This window comes from Galendromus occidentalis, unplaced genomic scaffold, assembly GCF_000255335.2.
Source record: "Galendromus occidentalis unplaced genomic scaffold, Mocc_1.1 scf7180000076600, whole genome shotgun sequence".
In the NCBI taxonomy this organism is placed as follows: domain Eukaryota; kingdom Metazoa; phylum Arthropoda; class Arachnida; order Mesostigmata; family Phytoseiidae; genus Galendromus; species Galendromus occidentalis.
The window spans coordinates 707,325-727,446 of NW_003804589.1; the positions used below are offsets into that span (position 1 = coordinate 707,325).

Sequence of the window (20,122 nt, forward strand, 5' to 3'; positions counted from 1 at the left end):
GTCCACGTTTCCCCCACCGCCAAGGGTTTGAGATGAGGAAGCGCCTGTGGAGCTGGCAAACGATGTCGAAAGCGTTCGCAGGCGAACGTCAAATCTGGCCACGGGGGAGCGAAAGAGAATCTCTGATCTCATCCAGGCTGACAAAGATCCGTGCAGCTATCCACGACGCAGGCGTCCAACAGGCTCCTTTACATCAAATTTTCATTAGTCTTATCGTATTTGTTCAATCGATACGAGGCAGGTGCTTCCGCGATATTTTCTAAGCCCCTCAAGAAAAACAAGCCCGTCTGTGCAGTCCCAGGCGCGCCCGATCCCTGTACGTCCTACGGGGGCTTTTGTGCCGAGCCTACTTTATTGAACTCGAACAAGATAGTTCCTTCAATATGGGGAGCTATACGATACGGAGGGCCGCGTTATGCGGAGCCCAGAGAATCCGTCCAGACTCGACTGGGACATTTGAAGGCTCCGATTGTTGTTTCCTCTTACAAAAGGGAGAAAACAAGAGCGAACCCATGCGTCGAGGTGATTGACGCCCATTCAAGCAGGATCACGGTGGAGGAAGGAGGGAAAAAATTGAGAGGAGAAAAATTCAGTAGAAGTAGTGGTGGCGATAGCGGTTGCTGTGGTGTCTTTGTCGGAGACTGCTGCTGCTGTCGCCGCGGTCTTTGAGAAAATTAGGGGAAGGGCTTGTAGGGACGACGAATTTAATTAAAACTACCACTCTGAACCCAATGGGACGACTCTAAATAAGCAAACGCGCGTTCTCCCATCTCCTCAAAATCCCCTCATTCCTGGTCGACTGAGCGCGAACAGCAGCCGAGAGGCAAGACTCGCAGAAGAGACGGCACGAGGGCATTGAACAATGCCCATTGGGGATCTTTGAACCGCGTCTTTTATTATTTCCAACAACGAGACACCCCGCAGGAGGCTCGCTCGCTCGCTGTCCGTCCGTCTGTTCGGGATATTCGCGAGCACATCAAAGCTCCGATGTCAACCTCATACGTGCGGTATGCATGAAGTAGGTTCATCATGGATGCTATGGCTCCAGAGCGCGAGTCGCTGCTCCGCCAGCGCAGCGTGCCCGTATTACCATAGCAATTACAGGGAGCGAGTCTCTCTGTTGGAGTTGGAGGAGTGACCATCAGGGCAGAGGTTCCGATCGGTTCATCTTACTTATTCGCAGTGGAATACACTCAGAATTACTCCTTGGTCCCTCAAGCGACAGATGCTGGACCCCTCGGTGTTTCCTGTCGTCATTGTGTAGCTTCCTAAATGGAGGACTTCGGATACGAAGCGCATGACGTCATCGTACCTGCAACCTGACCCTTCAACAATGAGGATTCCTCAGGTCGGCGCTCTTTGTTTCCCCGTTCCTGGTCGTCGTCTCCGGTTCTCTTCTTCCCCCTCACCCCCACCCCCTCGCAATGCCAAGGTTCCAGTTCCCGACTTCCTCCGTCTATTAGATGTAATGGTTTCTGAGCAAGACGTTCTGATTGGACTGCAAGCCTCGAAAGTTCTCAAATTTGACATAAAACCCCGACTTGTTGAACTCTGTTGGCTGTAACGTGTATTGCCACCGCTTCCTCATCCTCCTCTGATACTCCTGCGTTCGCCATCCATCGCAGCCGCCAATCCTTTTCTCCGAGACGGGAAGCGGCCATGAATATAGGCAGACGCTCATTTCAACAGAAACGAAATTCGGGCTGTAACAACCTCACCAGCTGACTCCGTACTTGTTGGATGAAACAACGTACTTGTCCTCTCTCTTGCTCAGACCGCTTTACCCGCTGGACCGTTGACTCCAATTTTTCTGAACAAGCCTATCGGATCGGAGGAGAATTATTTCCAACGGTCATCCTGTCTGCTGCGCTGACCATGATTTCCGACGCGTCCGCTTGCCCAGGCTCAAAGTGAGATAGGCGTCAAAGCGGTCCCATCGATGTAAACAAAAGGAACCCGGTCAAATAGAGCAGGACGTGATCTGCCTCTCGTCGCCGCGACAATCGATTCTCGGTCTCTCAACAGGTCTCCAGATACCGATAGAGCCGCTTCAGACGGCGAACAAGTCGGACGATCCAAGTTTGCCGCGACAGATCAATCCGGAAGTGCACTCCTCCTCCAAGAGGAGCTTGGGAGTCGAATTTTTCGCCGCGAACCTTCATCGGAGCCGAGGCTCGACTATCGGGCGAACGGAGTGCGATTCTTTCATGCTCGATTGCTCGGTCGGTTTCTCTGCTGCCTATTTTTTCAGGCAATAACGCTTTAGCCAACAAACGATGTCACAGACGCGGGCGGGACGTAAGGGCATATCGTTTGGGAGGATAGAATTTATCACTCTCGTTAAAGCAGATGCGGAGAAGAGGCGCGGAGGGAAAAAAGGAGCAAGGGAACGGGGTTAACTGGGAAGACAGTCGCTGCGAATCCCCCTTGGCGCGAGCGGCTCCAGAAGCTGATAGTTTCCGCACCAATAGTTCAACGAAGCGCCGACGGTCGCACCAACCGTGATGGCGGTGGCCGCCGCAGCGGTGGTGGTGTTGGCGGTGATGATATAAAAGTGCCATGTTTGTGTTGGGAATGATGCGGAGCACGTAGCTGTCGCTCTTCGCGTCGAGCGGGGACCAAACGGGGCAAGCCGACAGAAGACCCACCGAACGCTAAAGTTCGCTTTACAAGAGTCTTCCCTTCGTCCGTGGCTGCCTGCATCGCTAGCTAGCCGCTAACGAGGTTTGTGTCGGGATTTTTCGATGGGAGTCGCCGGTCTCTACGCAAGCAAGCAAATGCTAAAATTGATTTTCAATTGCTACTCTGCCCCCACGCTCTTGTCCGAGGTGGCCCTCGTGGAAAAAAATTCGAACACTGATGCAACCACAGCCGTTGCCTCTCCGTCGGGATCGCGTTGGTGGGCGATCATGTAGTGGGGAGGAAGGACACGTCGCGGTGCTCGAAGATAGATGCCTCGGATGAGCGTTTCGACGGATCGAAACTAAATATCGAAGCCCTGCGTCGGTCGTCCACGGGCACATAAGATGACCTGCCCGAGACGAAGGCTCACGACCTCACGAAGCGAGAAGTCATGCTCCTGCGGGTGACTCAGGGGAGCAGCGGAGATTCACTTTTAAAAGAATCTAATCAGATTCCCTTGGTAGACAAACATCAATCAGGGGTGTTTCCTCGTGCAGTTAGTCGTCTCCAGTCGCGGCGTCGGTGGACGAGGTTGCGAGTGAAAAATCACAAAATCCAGTCAAGCTGTCACTTACTTGTTGACCGTGGAACTCTAACTCGATTTAGCCCCTCTCTCCGGTAATCTCATTTTGTCGCTAAAACGACTGGGACTTGCATCGGAAAAATCTACGAAAAATTCCATCTTGAAGAGGGGATGAACATCTGACGATTCGGTGGCCCACAAGGTGAGCTCCTCGGATCGGCAAAGATCCGAGAGCAAGACGTTTGTCGAGAACCAGTTCAGAGGCTTCGCGGAACGGAGAGAGCGACGGGAAAATCGAGAGCAGCGGGAAGAAGACGAGGTCGACGAGGAGTATAATGCGCGAGGATTGCTTCTAATTAATCCAGGAATTCCTTATTTCTCGATCCTGAACGGTATTTTGGTTCGGACGGGAACGCGTGTGACGCTTGCTCGCGAATAACGACGGCGATGCCTATGGTCCGGGCCGAACGGAGGATAAACGCGTCTCGGGAACAAATGCGGGCAGCAGCAGCAGCACACAACTTTTGCCCATCGTAATTAGAGCCTCCTCGTCCTTCTTCACCCAGCAGAAACAGCAGCTAGCAGGAAGGCATGGATGGGGCCTGGTTGCATTGCGTCAGGCAGGCGAACGGGAAGGCAGGCGTGCCGACACCGAACGAGCCGGAGGAGGAATCGAGCGCTTGCTTGCCACCCCGCAGCCGAACAAGTTATGAAATATGCGTCTAGAACCAGCGTCGCCCATCGGAATGACGGGAGCAGACGGTATAACCTTAAGCACTTTCTTCTAAGTCGACGACGGCTTCCTTTCAAACTGCGTTCATCCAGCGAGCTCCTCCCGCAGACTCGACCCGAGCAGGGCGAAGTTGGAGTCTCAAGTTCCCCCGCATGAACGCTTACGAAGCGAGCGGACGAGCTCGCAAACGAACCTCAACTCATTTGACACAAGCGGTCACGAGGGGTGAAACTTGAACGAGCGAAATACAACGAATGAGAGACGAGGACAACCGCAATGATTAGAGCGGCACAGAAATTCCTCGATGAATTCTTCGACATCGCATGCCTTGTCCATACGTCGTCCTCCTCCCCCTCCTAGTCCTCACTTCATGCCCCTACTCCACCCGTGTACTTTCACTCCCTCAAGCTCGGTTCCCATTTGTCATGCGTCCTCTACACGCCCCGAGAACCTCTCGACGACGCCGCCAGCCGCTCGCTATGATGTCCACGGATGTCAAGCGCCGGCCGCATGATGATGATGTAGCCAATCCTTTCGTCGTCGCCATCTCTTCTCGGATCCCTTTGAATCCTATCAAACGCGATGCGAGGGAATACGACTGTGCCTAGACATTTGGACCGACCTAGAGGAAAAAAGTATCCGACGCCGATAAATGCTGCCGGCGCCTTCTCGGAGATGATTCGGCCAAAGCTGTCAGTGACAGATCGCTGCCCTTGACAGGGCACGAGATGAATATCGAACTTTAGGCCGTGTATCGTTGCTTCAGCCATACAGCTGACCGCTACGGTGACCGTAACGACGTTTTTCGGGAACATCAATCAGAAGACCACTGAATGTTATCGACGCGCCGTCACCCGCTCTCATCACGGCAATCGATACTCATTCCGTGCTGATAACGCTTGAGACGATGTGTGGGTCAGAATCGACGCGGCATGATGGCTCACACCTCCTCCGAGGAGATTTGCGAGCATTGATGGGATTCGAATAGCTGGATGTCCTGCGAGCGATCCGTCTGCGCCTCCATTAACTGGCTCGGAGAGAGCCAAAGCTTCAGGAATTCCTCAGCCCCATTCACAAGCGCCGGTCCCTCTCAAGGGAAAAACACGGTGTCAACACTTTCAGATAAACGACAAGGGGAGCGTTACAGCACATCCTTGACAAGAGGGAGCATTTAGAAGAGCGTGCCAAGAGCAAACGCTAATGTCGATTCTCCTGGTGTTGCCCGGCGCTATCGATAAGCAACGAGAGCGTTCAGTTTCCCCCTCATGAAGACCCCGAATGAGGACCACGAAATCCGTTCTCTCGGCATCTGTACGGCGACATCGTGAAGGGAATTTTGCGTTTCCTGCTGACTCATTCGCTTTGGATTGATTGACGCGGCGGACTGTGTTTCCGACAGCTACGTAGCTAGGTTGAAAATTTTATAACGAGCGTAGAACCGAGGATTCATGCCCCCGAGTACACAGTGCGAGAACTCTCCACTCCACGGCGTGTCGGCGAGACGAGTGATGGGACGCGTTTTGTTTTGCTGGCTGTGAGGAGGTGCGAATTTTCAGGGACGCGAGAGAGAAGTACGGGAGTGGGATGCAGCTCATCTAACGATCGTTAGAGAGAGGGCAGCCGGCCCAGCGTGCCCGAGGAGTACTTGAATTTGGGTTAACCCGCCCATCCCTCAGGTGACAAAGTTACAACGACGACCACGACAACAACCACAGCGGCGGGCAGTAATTTCGATTTGAGTGCATGGAAAGGCGCCCGAGGCGACTGTGTGGATGCAGACGACCCGGAACTCGATCTCTGCCGAGGTGAACCAACCAACGAACAAACCCGCCTCCGACCCGCAGAGCCAAGAAGACGACGGCAAGTCACCGCTGTGAGGTCGAAGACAGCAAGGAGTCAGATCGTCGAGTCTTGTCATGTTTCGTCCATGTCGGCCCGCTCATTCATCGGTCCAGCTCCCTGCGAGGAGTGGATTGATCAATCTGAGCTTGGGGGGGGGAAGTGAGCCGGACCAAGATGAATGAGAATTAAGCGAGTAATTCCACTGTTATTGAACAACGTTGCCGTGGTAAAACAATACTCTGGTGTCACGTCCCCGATGCGGCTGTCCAGCCCGATCGCCGGTCCCATTGTTGAGGCGGAGCGCTGACGGACGACGGCCAGGGAGGAGGAGGCGACAGTCTCGTACGCAAACAAAAGGATTGCTCCGAGAATTCAATATGTGTCCAAAGTTGAAAGAGACGGACGGACGAACGAACGGAGTCGGAGAGTCAATGCTAGGCAGGCAACAGCGTTGATGAATTGACTCGAGCTTTCGTCGATAGATCCCGCAGTGTTCGATTTGTCTCACTTAAGCAAATCCCTGGCCTGCTGCCTGACTTCCTCTCGAGGCTCCGACGGAGAGACTTCAACGGAGACGCAGACAATTTGTTCGATGTCTTCAAGAGATCCTAAATTAAATTTAACTTAAAAGGGTAGCAGCATCTCGGCGGAAGCTTCATCGCCATTTCTCGCTCGGAGCAGGGCTCGGTTCTCCTCTCCAGTCCTCTATTACTCCCCCAAGTTCTTTTCAACTTGTACCGATGCTGCGGTGCATATTGAGTTTTTCCTCCCCAGAGTTCCATGTCGAGTTTATTTGAGTGAATTCCCTCACAGCGGCTTCCCTCGCCATTGTGGCGGAAGCTCAATTCGACGTCGATTTCGAGCGGGAGGTGCACGACCTGCCCTGAGTGCTCGGAACACGGAAGACAATCGGAATTCGAGACACATGATGGCGGAAGAAACGTCACGAGCGCGGAACGAGATCTCTGACGGCGACAATAAAAAAAAACCGGTTCGTCCGCACTCACCTGCAGAAGGTCTTTGTAGAGCTGCTCCTGGTGCCAGACTCCGATATTCTGGTCGAGAACGCTGGGTTCGAGTCGGGTGAGCATAACTTGAATGATGTTTGAGATCTCTCGCACGTCTGCGCTGAAGAGCTCTTTCGAGTAGGTCTGATGCGAGAGATCCGATGCGAGTTGCGTCAGCGTCAGCGTCAGGTCTTGCTTAGCCAGCTGGAAGGAGAAGGGGAACAACATGAAAATGGGATTAGATTTACGACCAGTAACAACAACGACAACACGCTCGTAAGCACAGATTCCGCTGTCGGTGAACACGCTGTCGTCGTCGTCGTGGACTACGACGTTGGCGACGAGGGCGGCAGCGTCGTAGTTCTGCGCGCCGCGCACGGCCCGCTGCAGATTAGACGGCAAAACCAACCGACCAAACAAGCAAGCAAGAAAATCCAGTCAGGCAGGCGGAGGAGTATAATGCCAGCTCTCTCGTCTGTTAGCTATGCGAGGACAGAACGTGCAGTCATAAAGTCGGCGATGGCCTGTTTAGCGAGTACGTTGTACACCGATTGGTGTGCCCTTCCATGGCTTCACATTGTGTAAGGCTGCTGACGACCTCTCTGTATTCTTCCGCACGCGTATTCACTATCGAGAATCTCGATCCTTCCGCTGCACGATGAGAACACCCTCCCGCAGTTCAGTAGTTCGTTCATTATTCCCACAAGAGATGCTTAGGTAAATTGTACACGCTAAGAATCCGTGATCCCCCGGCTGGGTGGCGGACCGGCTTTGTTTCCACGCGGCAATTCAGCCCGTGGAATATGTGCACAAGCGAGAGACAAACTCCGTGCATAGATTCATGCTCGAGATGAACATCACAAATGTATATCGCCCGAGAGTTGCTTGGACGCTCGGGGGATGATGCTCCGGAAAAAGTTCTCCACGGAGCAAACGTCCTCGCACTCGGCATCTCATGTCAACATACGAATTATAAAGTTTGTCGTTGAGCTGAGTCCCCTGAATCATGCGGAACAAACGCGGACGGCTTGCACCCGGTCAAAGACTAGAAGCTTTTCACACTTGGGCTCACTCACTCACACAGCGAGCGAGTGAGTGAGCTAGTGGCTGGGTGAGAGAGTTAGCCGGCCGGTCGACCGACCGACCGACCAGCCAGCCAGCTAGTCAGTCTCGAACTCCAACACCCACATACATAGTGATTCAAAGGAGAATAATGGCTTGCGGTGCCGTTCTCGGAGTCGTCCCGTCCGTTCGTTCGTTCGCTCGCTCAACGGTCGGGGCACTCATCTTGGAATAATTCACCCCGAACGACGCCTCTTCCTAACTTGAGACCCTTTCACAAATAGTACATGTTGACGGCGCTGACACGCACCCGAGTTCTCGACTGACCACAGCAGACCGACCGACGCGTCGGACGGACGACGGACCGGCCCGCCAAGTGACCGAAAGACCCTCTGACTGACGGCTCATGTGACGGACCCAGAGCGGTCGGCTGATTGGCCGCCTCGTCGTTCCACTGATCTCCCGCGGTGCTCGTGCTCGGTCCGCAGTGGTTTGCGTCCGCGCCGCTGTCAAGAGTTAGAACCTCGAGGAGAGCGAACTCAGGGCCGTATACTTCAGAAGGGGTCCAACGACAGTCTGGGGACGACCGAAGTTCGGTACCGAGTCCGTCACGATTTGTAGTCGCGAAAAAATTCCCAATCGGTGATCTCGCTGAATGTGAACCCGATAGGAGCCGCAGAAGCGGAAGAGAAGCAGTCGCGCTGTCTGGAGACGTGCGAAAAAGGGTCACAATCTCGCGGGAACTACTTGACAATCCGCATGTGCCGCGCTCAATCATCACTCTAACAAACAAATTGCAAATGGTAATGCACAGCACCCAGTCGTCGGATGTTTGGATTCTGGCGCGCGCACGCCGCCTCACGTGCGTTTGCTTCCGGGTCGACTTCCGTTCTCGCGTCAAAGGCTTCGATTAGAATCGAAGCTTTGGTTTTGGTCCCGGGTGTCGTACGCGATAAGCTTGATGATTTCTCCTACACTTTGTCTCGGGCGAAGGTCGAGCAGGAACTCCAACAACCCGGTCACACGAGCCAAGAGCGAAATACACCAGACGAGTGCCCAGGAGTCGGTCGAACTTCCTGCAGCATAGAAGGCCAACGAACGGTAATTAGGGTGACACGTGATGGCCAACGGCTGAGGCGGGCTGACGATTTATGCCCGGAGGCTCAGAGAAGAACTGAAGAGTTGGTCAATAGCCGGCCAGCCAGTCAGTCAGCCAGCCAGCGGGACAGACACCGAGCTGATCTTCGCTGTTGCTGTCCTCCTTAGAGCAGGGTAGCCGCGCCATTCGAGGAAGCCGCGAGGCGCATTTCAACGCAATCTCGTCTGATTGCTAAAAGACCGAGGGACCGACTGAGTGAGCGAGCAGAAGCTGCCCTCAGGCAACCTCGACGTGGAGGAAAGGGCGGAAAGTACAAAACAAGCTCGACCCCGGCCCCCCTGATTCTCGGAGCAAATTCTGCCGACATTTGATACAAGAAAGACATCTCACGCCTTACTGATACAGGTCTCCCGGGAAGCTTCGGAATTCCGTCATGATTGAGTTGGAAACGTGGGCTTGGGAATAGTTCAAGAAAAAAAAGATGTCAGCTGCTCCATTCAGCCTCGATGACAAAGGCCATCGTTGAGTGACAAGAGGAGCTGCGAAACACAGGATGTTGCGACATCTCTACGTGTTCCGAATCAATTAGGCCTCGCCGTCTCGGTTTTTTTTATCATCATGTGCCTTCAATCTTGTCCTCAGCCGGCTTTTTCGCTCGCACGAGCCGCCTCTCTTATGTATTTCGCAGGCGTTCGAAGCGGCGTTCTCCGGCCCATGAGGGAGGCGTTACCCAAAGGGTTCTCCGCTAAACTCGTCAATTTTTATGGGAAGATTTCCCCGTATGCCGATTCCCGCCGCGTAGAGCCTCCGGAACCAGCTCTCGGTGTCGAGATACGCGACCTAAAAGAATTCCTCCTCGTCTGGGAGGATTCTTTCGAGCCACGCAGGCCCTACCTGGACGAGGATGAGAGTACGGCGGCAACGAGGATGAGAATAGAAAGGCGCTCTAAGGAGCGGACGTCACCGAGGAAGCCCAGATTATACTAGTACAAGGTTTCTCCATTTGCCCGCGACAAGGTTAAGGAAATAGTTTGATGGATTGCTTACGATGGATCTCTCCATCCCGGATGGGTCTCGAGCGAGTGAGTGTGTACGGGAGTATGTGTAAGCGAGAGACACTGTGTCTAAAGTGGTTTGAGGAGCCCGGTTTCCTTTTCGGTTAAGTGGTTTCGGTTTGCATTCCGAACGACCAAAAGGAAGAGCAATAAGACCGAGGGGCGGCACCGCGAGGCAGCAGCAGTTCAAAGAACAAAGAGCACTGACTGGAGCAAAGGTGCCAGCGGTGAGTTATTCACAGGTGAAGTGAGAAGCGATAGAGTTCACAGCGGAACTAAAAAAAACGGCAAACTTTGCCTGCCTGCCTGCAGACCGTCGGACGAGCGGACCAACTTGCTGGCTGGCTTGAAGGAATTTTTAATTCATACGCCCTCTTCCGTCTCTTTTCGCACTCGGGTACTCTCTCGCTTTTGTGCACATTAGAAAGCTCTTCGAGCTCTTCTCGCCGCCGCCGCCGCTGCTGCTACCGCTATCGCTGCTGCCGGCGCCTCGTCTTCTCTCAGCTAGCTGACATCCATCCTGAAGAAGTTAATGCGAGCGAAGATTTATATGGCTATCTATCTAATTATGTATTCAAGGAGTCGTCCACTTCCTTTTCGGTCGGTCGGTCGTCGTCGCTTCATTGTGCAAAGCTTGGCCTCTGCAAGCGGCCCGCCGCGAGCTCCTTGCCGTCTCTCGGATGTTCAGCTGCGGTTGTCCGCAATGACTCAGATTATGGGAGGACGAGCCGTCTAAGTAAGAAGAGCCGCGAAGATATGCTATCGAGGCAAGAGAGAAGCATTTGGAATTTTTTCACACCTCGGACTCAATAGTTTGCTCAGCCATTCCTGAACTTCTGCTCGGACGGACGGAGGTCAAGCTGTCCGGAGGTATGGACTCGCACGCTCGAGATTGTCTCCCTTGAACGAGGGGTTTCTCACCGATAGCGTCTGTCCGCCTCCTTCGTCGAACTGGTGGTATTTGCTCGTCTGATAGCGACGGCCAAAAAGCCAAATGAAAGAACAGAGCAAGCAAGGAAGAAAGAATGAATGAACGAACACATGCGTGCAGAGGATGCGGAATCGATGACAGAAAGAAATATGAGCAGATTTCGTCTTGAATCGCTATCGCTCCGGCTTCGACCGCCACCATTACCCGCAGTGCTGAAGCCAATCGAAAGCGATGAAGCCACCATCGGTACTTGATTCGAGTCTCTACCCTCCGACTGAGATCGGAGCTGGGCTCACGACGACGATGCAGTCGCTACCAGGTGTTGTGAAGAGCCACGTGGCGCTCATTGAGCGAATTTTCTAGTGGGGGATGGTTCAGATGTCACCTAAACTCCGCGTGCTCGCAAAGTTTTCTCTCTCACCTTCTATGAAATTAGGCACAGCGGGCGACTCAGGCCAGTCAGCGGGTGGACATACCGACACCAAGCGAGATGAAGCCACTCTTCCCACTAACAACCCATTCCGATGCTAGAGACACTTGGTGATGGCATCCAATTTTCAGCCGAGGAACATGCAATGACCCCATGTAGATGAGCGTTTTCCTCTCCTCATTTCTCCACCCTCCTCCTACTTCCGTCCCTCCTCCTAGTCAACTTTTTTTTTAATTCTCCACGATTTGAGTCTCTCAGTGTTCGATTCCAAGTTACCGCCCACTTCAGATCGCCCCCTCGACCGAGGATGCTCTCTCGGAATCGAATTTTTCGCGTTTTCCCTCCGGCTCGTCTGTTTCGTTTCATTTTCGATCCAGATTCCACCGACGATTCGTCAACAGGAAGTTCTTCGTCAGGGAGTAGGGAATGAAAATCGTCTCCGTTCAGCGAGGATTTGGCGATCGTTCCATCTTTTCATCAGAATCGGCCTCTCGGGTCATTCCCTGACCATTCCTGGGAGGTCGACAGATAACTCGAAGATACACCCAGAGGAGCGGAGACCAGCACCAGACCGACCAGACTCGATGTGTAAGCCTCTCGTGTTCCCTACCCGTTCATTCGTCGACGTTCCTTTATCTCGAAGACGCTAGGTCAACAGAGAGTTGCGCCAAGACGGCGGATCCGCTGATCTTGTTTGATCTGATTAATATTCAGCCGACGACTCGGTGCCGACTCAGCGAACTCGGTGAGATTGTCTATCAAGCGTGCAAATGCCGTTTATCGAACAGGTGCATCGATTCGAAACGACTAGCAGTCCGCAAAGAGGTGCGAACTCGTGAATTCGCTCTCCTGTTCGCTTCGTTCGTCAGGTCGACTGCAGCGGAGCGGCCGAGAGACAAGTGAGCGGCTCCAGACGAGCGGGAGAGAGCGCAAACAGCTCTGATGTTTACGATTATCCGCGACGCCGGAACGCAGCGCACGCGAAGGAAGCGCAGCATTCGCTTATTAGCGGACAATGGGAATTCAGCAGACAGCGGAGAAGCGAGATGCGAGAGGAATAAGGACGGAGATTCCAAGGTCGGCATCTCGGCGGGAACGGAGCCGAAAAGCGAACCGGGAACCAAAAGGCCGGTCGTCGGTGGGCCGATCGACAGACTAGGCGAGCCAATCTAATAAAGCAATTACTGACTAGAGCCGAGCAAAAAATGGCAGCCGTTTACGCGTCATCTAACACGGGAGGTACCATAGAACAACGAATGTAAGCTCGCCGACGGCCGGCCAGCCGATCGACCAGCCTGCTTCGCTGAATGGCTCACTCGTCGGCAAGCTGTGTATATCTGTGTGCGTCCTGTCGGCATCGACCCTGCTTCCGAATACAATATGCTGCGCTTCTCTGTTAAGCTCGCTAGTTCACACTTGATTTAGCTTTAGATGAATCAGCCGGTGAACCCTCGTGCCAATATTCGTCGTCGTCGTCGGCGGCAGCGGTGCCGCTAGGAAACTAGGAGCACGAGCAGCGGCGGACAACGAAAAGGTGCCGGAGAGGAGAAAAATCTGGACGAGAGAGCGCCGAACCCGAAAGAGTACGACATCATAACCACCATCACCTAGCGGATAATCGACGTTCAATAGGTGACCTCGGTCAGGAAGTTTCGACCGATCGCTCAATTCCTCGCCTGTTCGACCGACGCAGCTTTTTCGATGCTCTCCATCGCTCATCACTTCGGGTTCAGAATCGGTCGTTCCGATTTCTCAAGAGAAAGCACCCTCGATTCGGGGTGTGCGTACGCTTGTAAATATATATGCCACGACAATGGTCTTGGGTTTGAAACGGAGATATCCAGCGCTGTCGGGGACACGCACTGAAAACTAAGCCCCAGTCGAAACGAAACAATGGACTCGACCGCTATTGTTCGATACTGAAGAATTTCGTAGAACAAGATGTTCAATTGATGAGGCGGTGCGGATCCCATCTCGCCGTTGCCGACGACAGCGATGGAAGCGAAGTAGACAAATATGTCGCTCGTTCGTTAGAGGACAGAATGAGAAATCACACAATGATTGTGGGGGAACATGGAACACGCACACAGACGAGTCTAGGTATCCCCTTGTCACTCAGTCAGTGATAACCAATAGAGTCGTCCGAAGGTCCATCCATTACGATGTGTTGAGCAACAGTACTCGTCCCTGAGCGTCGGTTGAATAGAGAGGAAATGAGTGGATTTATGAGTTAGGTAGGTACCCACATCGAGACCACTCTCAGAGAGTGAAATCCAGCAGTACCTACATCGGGTTTCCAGTTGTTAGAGGAAAAAGGTAGATGCCCAATCCGATTTCTCGGAGGTCCGTCCGTCGGTGCTTGGGCGGCTCGCTCGCTCGGCTGTCCATGTCTCTCGCTCAGCTCAATATAGGTACAGGCAAAATGCATTGAAAGCTTTCAACAGAGCTCTTGGCATTGAAGCAAACATCTCTCGCCCATCCATCTATCTATCAGCCCACACGTTCAGCCACCCCACCAGTCGTCACGCCGATTCGAAAGCATTCACCTCTGATCTACCGCAGGAAACATAACAGAGATACAAAGAAGTGGAGACATGGGAACTTTCGCCAGCGTGAATCTGAACAGATGTGTTCGTCTTGATAGAGCAGCGAAACGTTCAAATCGAAGTTCGACCGGAGCTCGCCGTAGTTTCCGCTTAGCTCCGAGGCAGTTTCCTCTATTCGTGCTGCTGCTAGAGGAAGTGGCAAGGAGACGCGAATCGTGCGGAGAGCAATAACCGGGACCTTGACAAAAATGAAGCTCGGGCCGAGTCGGCGACTCGCACTTCAAATGAAACCGAGCTCAGTCAAAGAAAGACGACCCCGCCGACGACGTATGCTGACGAAAGAGATAAAAGTATAATTTGATGGCGGTAGCAGCAACGTCATATAAAGTCGGCTTGCTGTTTATGGTCTTTGTTTATGGGGTTAGTTTAATAAACTGGACGGACTCCTTGCTTCGTAGCAGTAAACCCCACTTCCTCTCGCTTCCACTTGCCCCCTACCCCTTCAGCAATTCCCTTCATCCCGACTCGCGCTGCGTCTGTCTCTTAATTGATCACGGCGAAGTGAGCTCTCTCGTCTCCTATCCCCTCCGCAAGGGGAGAGCCGTTGCTTCTCAGAAGCAACGGCACTTATCATCATTGAGTGAGTCTCGACGATCCGATTGAAAACCTCTCCCCTAAGGGGAAATTCCGGGATCGCAGCCAAAGACAGAAAACAGAGGCCACACCGTCGCCGGAAAATTAATAGATTGCGGTACTCACTTTTTCCGACAGATTCTCCACCCACAGAGACTTGCATTGCTTCAAGTCGGGTTTCTCCGGGATCCAATGAACCTCATTCGGATCGCAATGCCACCGAGCGAGACCTGTAAAGTTGACAAGACGATTAAGAGAAATCAATAGCCTACACACTCCCCTAGCTCGTTATCATCATCTTTCATTTAGCGCTTATGATGCCCACTGGATTGGTATTGAGGAGAGGGAGAAGGAGGAGATTATCCGGCTGAAAATCGCACAGCTTGGCTGTATTTATGATCACGACGAATAAGGAGCAAGCTGAGACCATTACTACAGCGGCAGCAGCACTCTGCCGGCGGCTCCGAGAACAGGAGTAAAAGAGGATCACGAGAAGCAATTGGAGCACTACCTCACAGGAGTTTAACGGGACCAGGAGAAAGAGGAGGAAAAAACTCGAGGGGACTGAGGATCGTGTGTACATCTGTATAGATCTCTTCGCTCGAGTAATCCCGGAGCCAGCTGCAAACTCAGCTAATGCACATTGTACCAATCCGGAACAAATAGTGCGCCGTGCCGCCGCGTGCCAAACGAGCGGAAGTCTTCATATGTATTAGCTCAGCTGATCGTATCACTCGAGCAACTCGTCATCGCCGTGGAGCCGGGCTCGTATCGACGGACTCGCATTCGATATACATGTACGCACTGCGAGGTTCCTGGTGAAGCAACCGTAGTTCTCTACGGCTTCCACCTTCGAAAGCGAGTTCGGTTTTTCAGAACCGAAAAAACAAAACGAACTGGGAGAGTCAACGTCCCGACGGAAAAGCATCGAGGCGATGGGGTCACGCGCGTCGCTTCGGGAGACTCACTCCGGGATGCCGCTTTCCCGGAGCTCCCCTGCGCACATCCCGACGACTGCAGGATCGCCGCCTCATTTTTGAATGTGGTGGCCGTGTCCGATCCGCCCCCACCGTTCCTGCTCTGCTTTTCCGGATGTGGGAACATGGATGTCGAGGCACATTTTTCTTCCCGGGCCATCCAGCTCGCTCTCTCGCAGGCTTACTGGATGACCGGCGGCGGCCGGAAACGCTGACTCATGACACCCTTGAGCTCCGGATCCGGTTCACGCCTCATCCTTTTGCCAACGAGCTCCTGACCGGCGGGTAAAAGCAGCGAGTGCAATCAGCGGAGTCGCCATTATCACACCTTCATGTTGGGAGTCGGCCCGCGGGACTCTCCCGTCGCTCCTTCATCGCATGACAGATTAAATCTGAGAATTTCATCGCCGCGGGAGAAACTTGATAGAGAAGCGGACGATCCTGAGGATGAACATGGAGGCTTGTTCCACATGGAGGATCCTTTTGTGACACTAACTTCAACCTTCTCAGCCTGTTCTGGAGAAGAAAGGAGATTTTCGTAAATAGTGTACGATTGGAAGTGTGTCCGATGCCTGAGGCTTGTTCGCGCCCGACGGAGAGCAGAAAAGACTCGGGGAATTCTGCTGTATGCTGTCGTCGTCTTCACATAGCGAGGTGCAAGGTACGCGCTCGCAGGAAGAGTGGAAATAGCGGAAGGAGGCTGCAACGGATTTGCGGGAGTCTGTCCCCGCCATTTTCCCCACGAGCGATTGTTACAGAGAAATCTTTGATTGACGATCTCGGAATCGCTATCGAAGGATTTGGTCACTGTTTACTCCACTGCCTCCGGCGATTCCTTTCCGAATGTTGTCTCTTTTTCTCCAGATTCGTTAGCTGGATTCGGAATCCTATCCAGGCGAATGAATCATGCAGCTGGGACTTCGATTCGGGCGTTTTCGGGAAGAGAAGGGTTCCGAATGAAGCGGGAATATTCAGCTTGAGACCGCAAAAACCCTGCGGAGAGTAATCAGGGAGATCTTGAATCGCTCAATAATTCAATGGGGATCATAGGCTACGGGAGGCAGTCGAGTAGGATTCGAGAATTAAAACGGCAGGATTGAGCAAGGGCTTAATCGACGCCTAGGGAAGACCTCTATCGAAAGCTCCTCGGCATGAATTTATCTTCCGGGATGAGAACCCAGCCGATCGCCGTAGAGCCGGGCCGCTAACGAAGAATCCCACGTAGGTACAAAAACGATCGAGAATCCGCCTCGACCGGAAAGGTCCAAAAGACGAGAGAAATCATACCGAAAAGGTCGCGTGGGTCGGAGGAAAGCTGGAACGGGCTCCGAGCTCTCACGAATAATTTCGGGAGGAAAAGCGCGAAGAGAGTCAAGGACGATCCGACATCCGAAGGGAGCGCGAGTGTGAACCGACTGACAGGCGAGAAAGGAAATATCGTCGATTTGTGATAAAACGCGCAGATAACAAACGGAAGTTCGGGAGTGGAGAGCTTCGAGGATATAGCTCAGGGAAGTCGATCATCCCTCTGTCGCGTAAGGCTGCTGCGGGGAAACCAAGACAAACGAAGGGTCGAGCGCGCGTCGCAGAGGAGCAAGAAGTGCCGGAGAAGGCAAAAAACAGTGCCGAATAAAAATAAGGAGTAGCAGCAGGGGATCCGGAAGAACAAGGCAATGAGCAAGACAGTGCGAACGAGAGACAGGACGACAGGCAGTGGCGGGAGGGTGTGAAGGAGGAAAACAGGATCCGGAACCGTTAGAGGGGGGAATTGCAATACAAAGAACTCGGAGCTCAATAAAAACTAATGAATTATGAATGGATGAGCGGAGTACAGGGGATATCGAGAGAGAGAGAGAGACGGGAGAAGAGATTCCAGAACAGGGTAGAACGAATACCGAAAAATGCGTCGACGAAAAAACCTTCCCCGAAGGTTCACAGAGCTTCGCAGGAGTAAGAAGTGTTTCTCTCCGAGACGTGATACTGGATCGCTCAATCGGGACGAAGATCGGACGCGTTTCCATGTTCGACCATCGGGGAATCAAACTCGCTCGATTGAGTTCAAGCAGAGCTGCTGTTCAGGAGCTGCGAATGTAATTGCCTGATCACGACCGCTATTCCAGCAAGCTGTTCGGTGGCGTGAGGTGGAAAAATTACAATCGACGGCAAACCACGGAGCCTATCGAGTGACATTTCATCCTCTGCGGTCGTCCTATCTAACTAGTCGGATGAGGATTCTGCAAGAATTCCGATGCAGCAAGCACTCCAGAGCACTTGTACTCGTTCCGTGCCTGCGAGACATAGACGCTCGTGGCTAGGTCATTGAGACGGAGGGGGGACGCGGGCGAAGGAGCAAGAGAAGTGCGGCAATCGGAAGGAAAGGCGCTGGGGAGCGAATGGCGTGCCATCGAGCAGTTCGTACTCTGCAGAGCCCTGAGCACCGGAATTCACCGAAAAACACTCATGGTGATTCTCTCGCCATTTTCCCACCTCTCGAGTCTCGGTTTTCGAGGATCGCACGGTGAGGCTCAGCGTCGAATCCGAGGGCGATTGTTTTCTCTTTGTCTTGATGATATCATCAAAATAATTCTTTTCTCGAGCATTTCTGCTCTCCAAATTGCTCCTCAGAATCTCGAAGAGTTCGAGTTGTACATACATAGATGTCAACGAGGAACTCTTCGTTCGTCCAAGAATAACTTTTCCAGTCGTGACTCTAGAAATCAAGATGACGGCTCGGGTGCCAAAGGTGAGCTCGATGATCCGTTCCCCGATCAAGCCCATGAAAGGAACCCTTTGAGGCCGCCCTGTCATCGGATCGGAGCGCTTGGAATCACTTTGAGATTAGAGCGGGAAGAGTTCCATGACGCGGTGTGTCAAATTAAAAGTAATCATCGCCTTTCTGAGAAGAAGGTGACATTCCTGAATAGACAGTTCGCTAGGGCCTCCGCTTCGAGATGCAGCGTCGAGCGAGTGACCCAACTCGTTGATGACTCCCCAAAGGGACATGACGCTCCGGCTCCACCTTCGGATTCAATTCCGCAAACAACTCCGAAATTATGGGAACGGCGGAGTATCTCGTGAAGAATCTCTCTCGAAGTACTCGAGCTGTATGCTCGGAGTCTTGCGAAGCACTGTTGAGCGACCATCAGGATACGGATCAGGATCGAGACAAGGGGCTACAATTCGGAGCGAATCGAATCGAGGGAGCGAGTCATGGTCGATCCATTTTTCTCGCCGATTCTCCTCTTTCCCTTAGCCCGCTGAGGCGTCGATGCTCGAAGTCCGTTGATGTGTTTCGAACATTTATCATTAATGCCTGGATGACTGAATCGACATTCTGCTCCCGTTCGTGCAGGCGTACCTCAAGTGCTCGAAGCTTTCGAGTTGAGAGGCAGAAATCCTCTAAAAACTTGGAAGCTTTCCCGCAAGATATCTGTTATTTTCTACCCGGTGTTGTTCTCCCCGAGGTTCAACCTGGCGCCTCACTGAGCCTCTCCAAGCATGTTCGTAGAGTACAAATGCTTTTTCCTCTCTCTGCTCTCTTTCAGTGAGGGAAGAGCGGAGATTGGCGATAGTGGGTACAGGTCCGAACGTCCGTAGCACGCGAAGGAATTCCGCAGAAGGTCGATTTGGCGGATATGGATCGACAGCTGTGAGAGCGGAGAGGATGGAGATCTTTCTCCGTCTGCGGGTGTCTCGTCCCCGACGCGATCAGAAGCCAAACAATCCAAAACGGAGCGACAATAACTGGTTTCGAAAAAGTCATCCATCGAAAGTCAAGCGAGGCAGGCCATTTTGATGGAGAGCCAATCTCCTCCATTCCGAGAACGAGTGTTGAAACGCACTCGGTCCCACCCATCACACAGCTCCGTCAGGGCGCCTGGCCGATCGGCAAAGGTCATCCGGTGTCAGAGGCGAGGTGATAGGCGAACTTATCTCAAAGTTTCTAGCTTGTTTTTGGTTTTTCACCAAGTGTCGGTGTTCGGTGCCCATCACCAAGGCATTCCATCGCGGGAGTAACGTCCGTAGGTCGCATCAGCATCTGCCGGCGGGAGACGTTCGACGGGTCTGAACGCGAAAAGCGGCCGAGGGATCTCTTCGAGGGATCGGATATCATGGAAGCGAACAGCGGAGAAGTCGAATTCGAAGATTGAAAACGGGGGAAGTGAGAACGGGAAACAGGAGAGGACGTCGAGACAAGGAAATATTTCCCCGAAGGGAAAAAGTCCCTTCACAAGAACGAAATGAATCATACACCCTCACGCACAGACACAAACTCGCGTCGAGACGAGGAGCGACGGTGGAGAGGAAGGTGAACGCGCGGGGCGAAGCCAGAGGGAAGAAGAAGACGACGAGGATGACGCTCGAGAAATAGAAGAGGGAAGAGAGACGTGGCAAAATTTATAGATTAGGCTTTTGTTCGTCGACAACCATGCTGTTTCTTTTCCGCGTTTCCTCCCTAGACAAACTGACAGATAGACCGTTCGCGAAACAGGCAGCGAGACGGACAGACAGACAGGCAGTCAGTCAGTCAGACAGCTAGACCAAGCCCCGCTTGCGGATATACGATGGTGAACGTAGTCCGTCAGGCATGGACGCTCTTAC

The 20,122-nt window shown here is 53.0% G+C and overlaps 1 protein-coding gene across 1 annotated transcript in view; it reads right to left on the bottom strand.

The window, feature by feature from the left end:
• Nucleotides 1-20,122, bottom strand: part of LOC108863684 (latrophilin Cirl) — a 51,184-nt gene that overhangs the window by 14,146 nt on the left and 16,916 nt on the right. Inside the window, exons 7-8 of the mRNA XM_029110511.1 lie at nt 14,670-14,773; nt 6,788-6,991 (exon numbers count right to left, since the gene is read on the bottom strand). Coding sequence (XP_028966344.1) covers nt 6,788-6,991; nt 14,670-14,773 — 308 coding nt within the window. The remainder of the gene's footprint in view (nt 1-6,787; nt 6,992-14,669; nt 14,774-20,122) is intronic.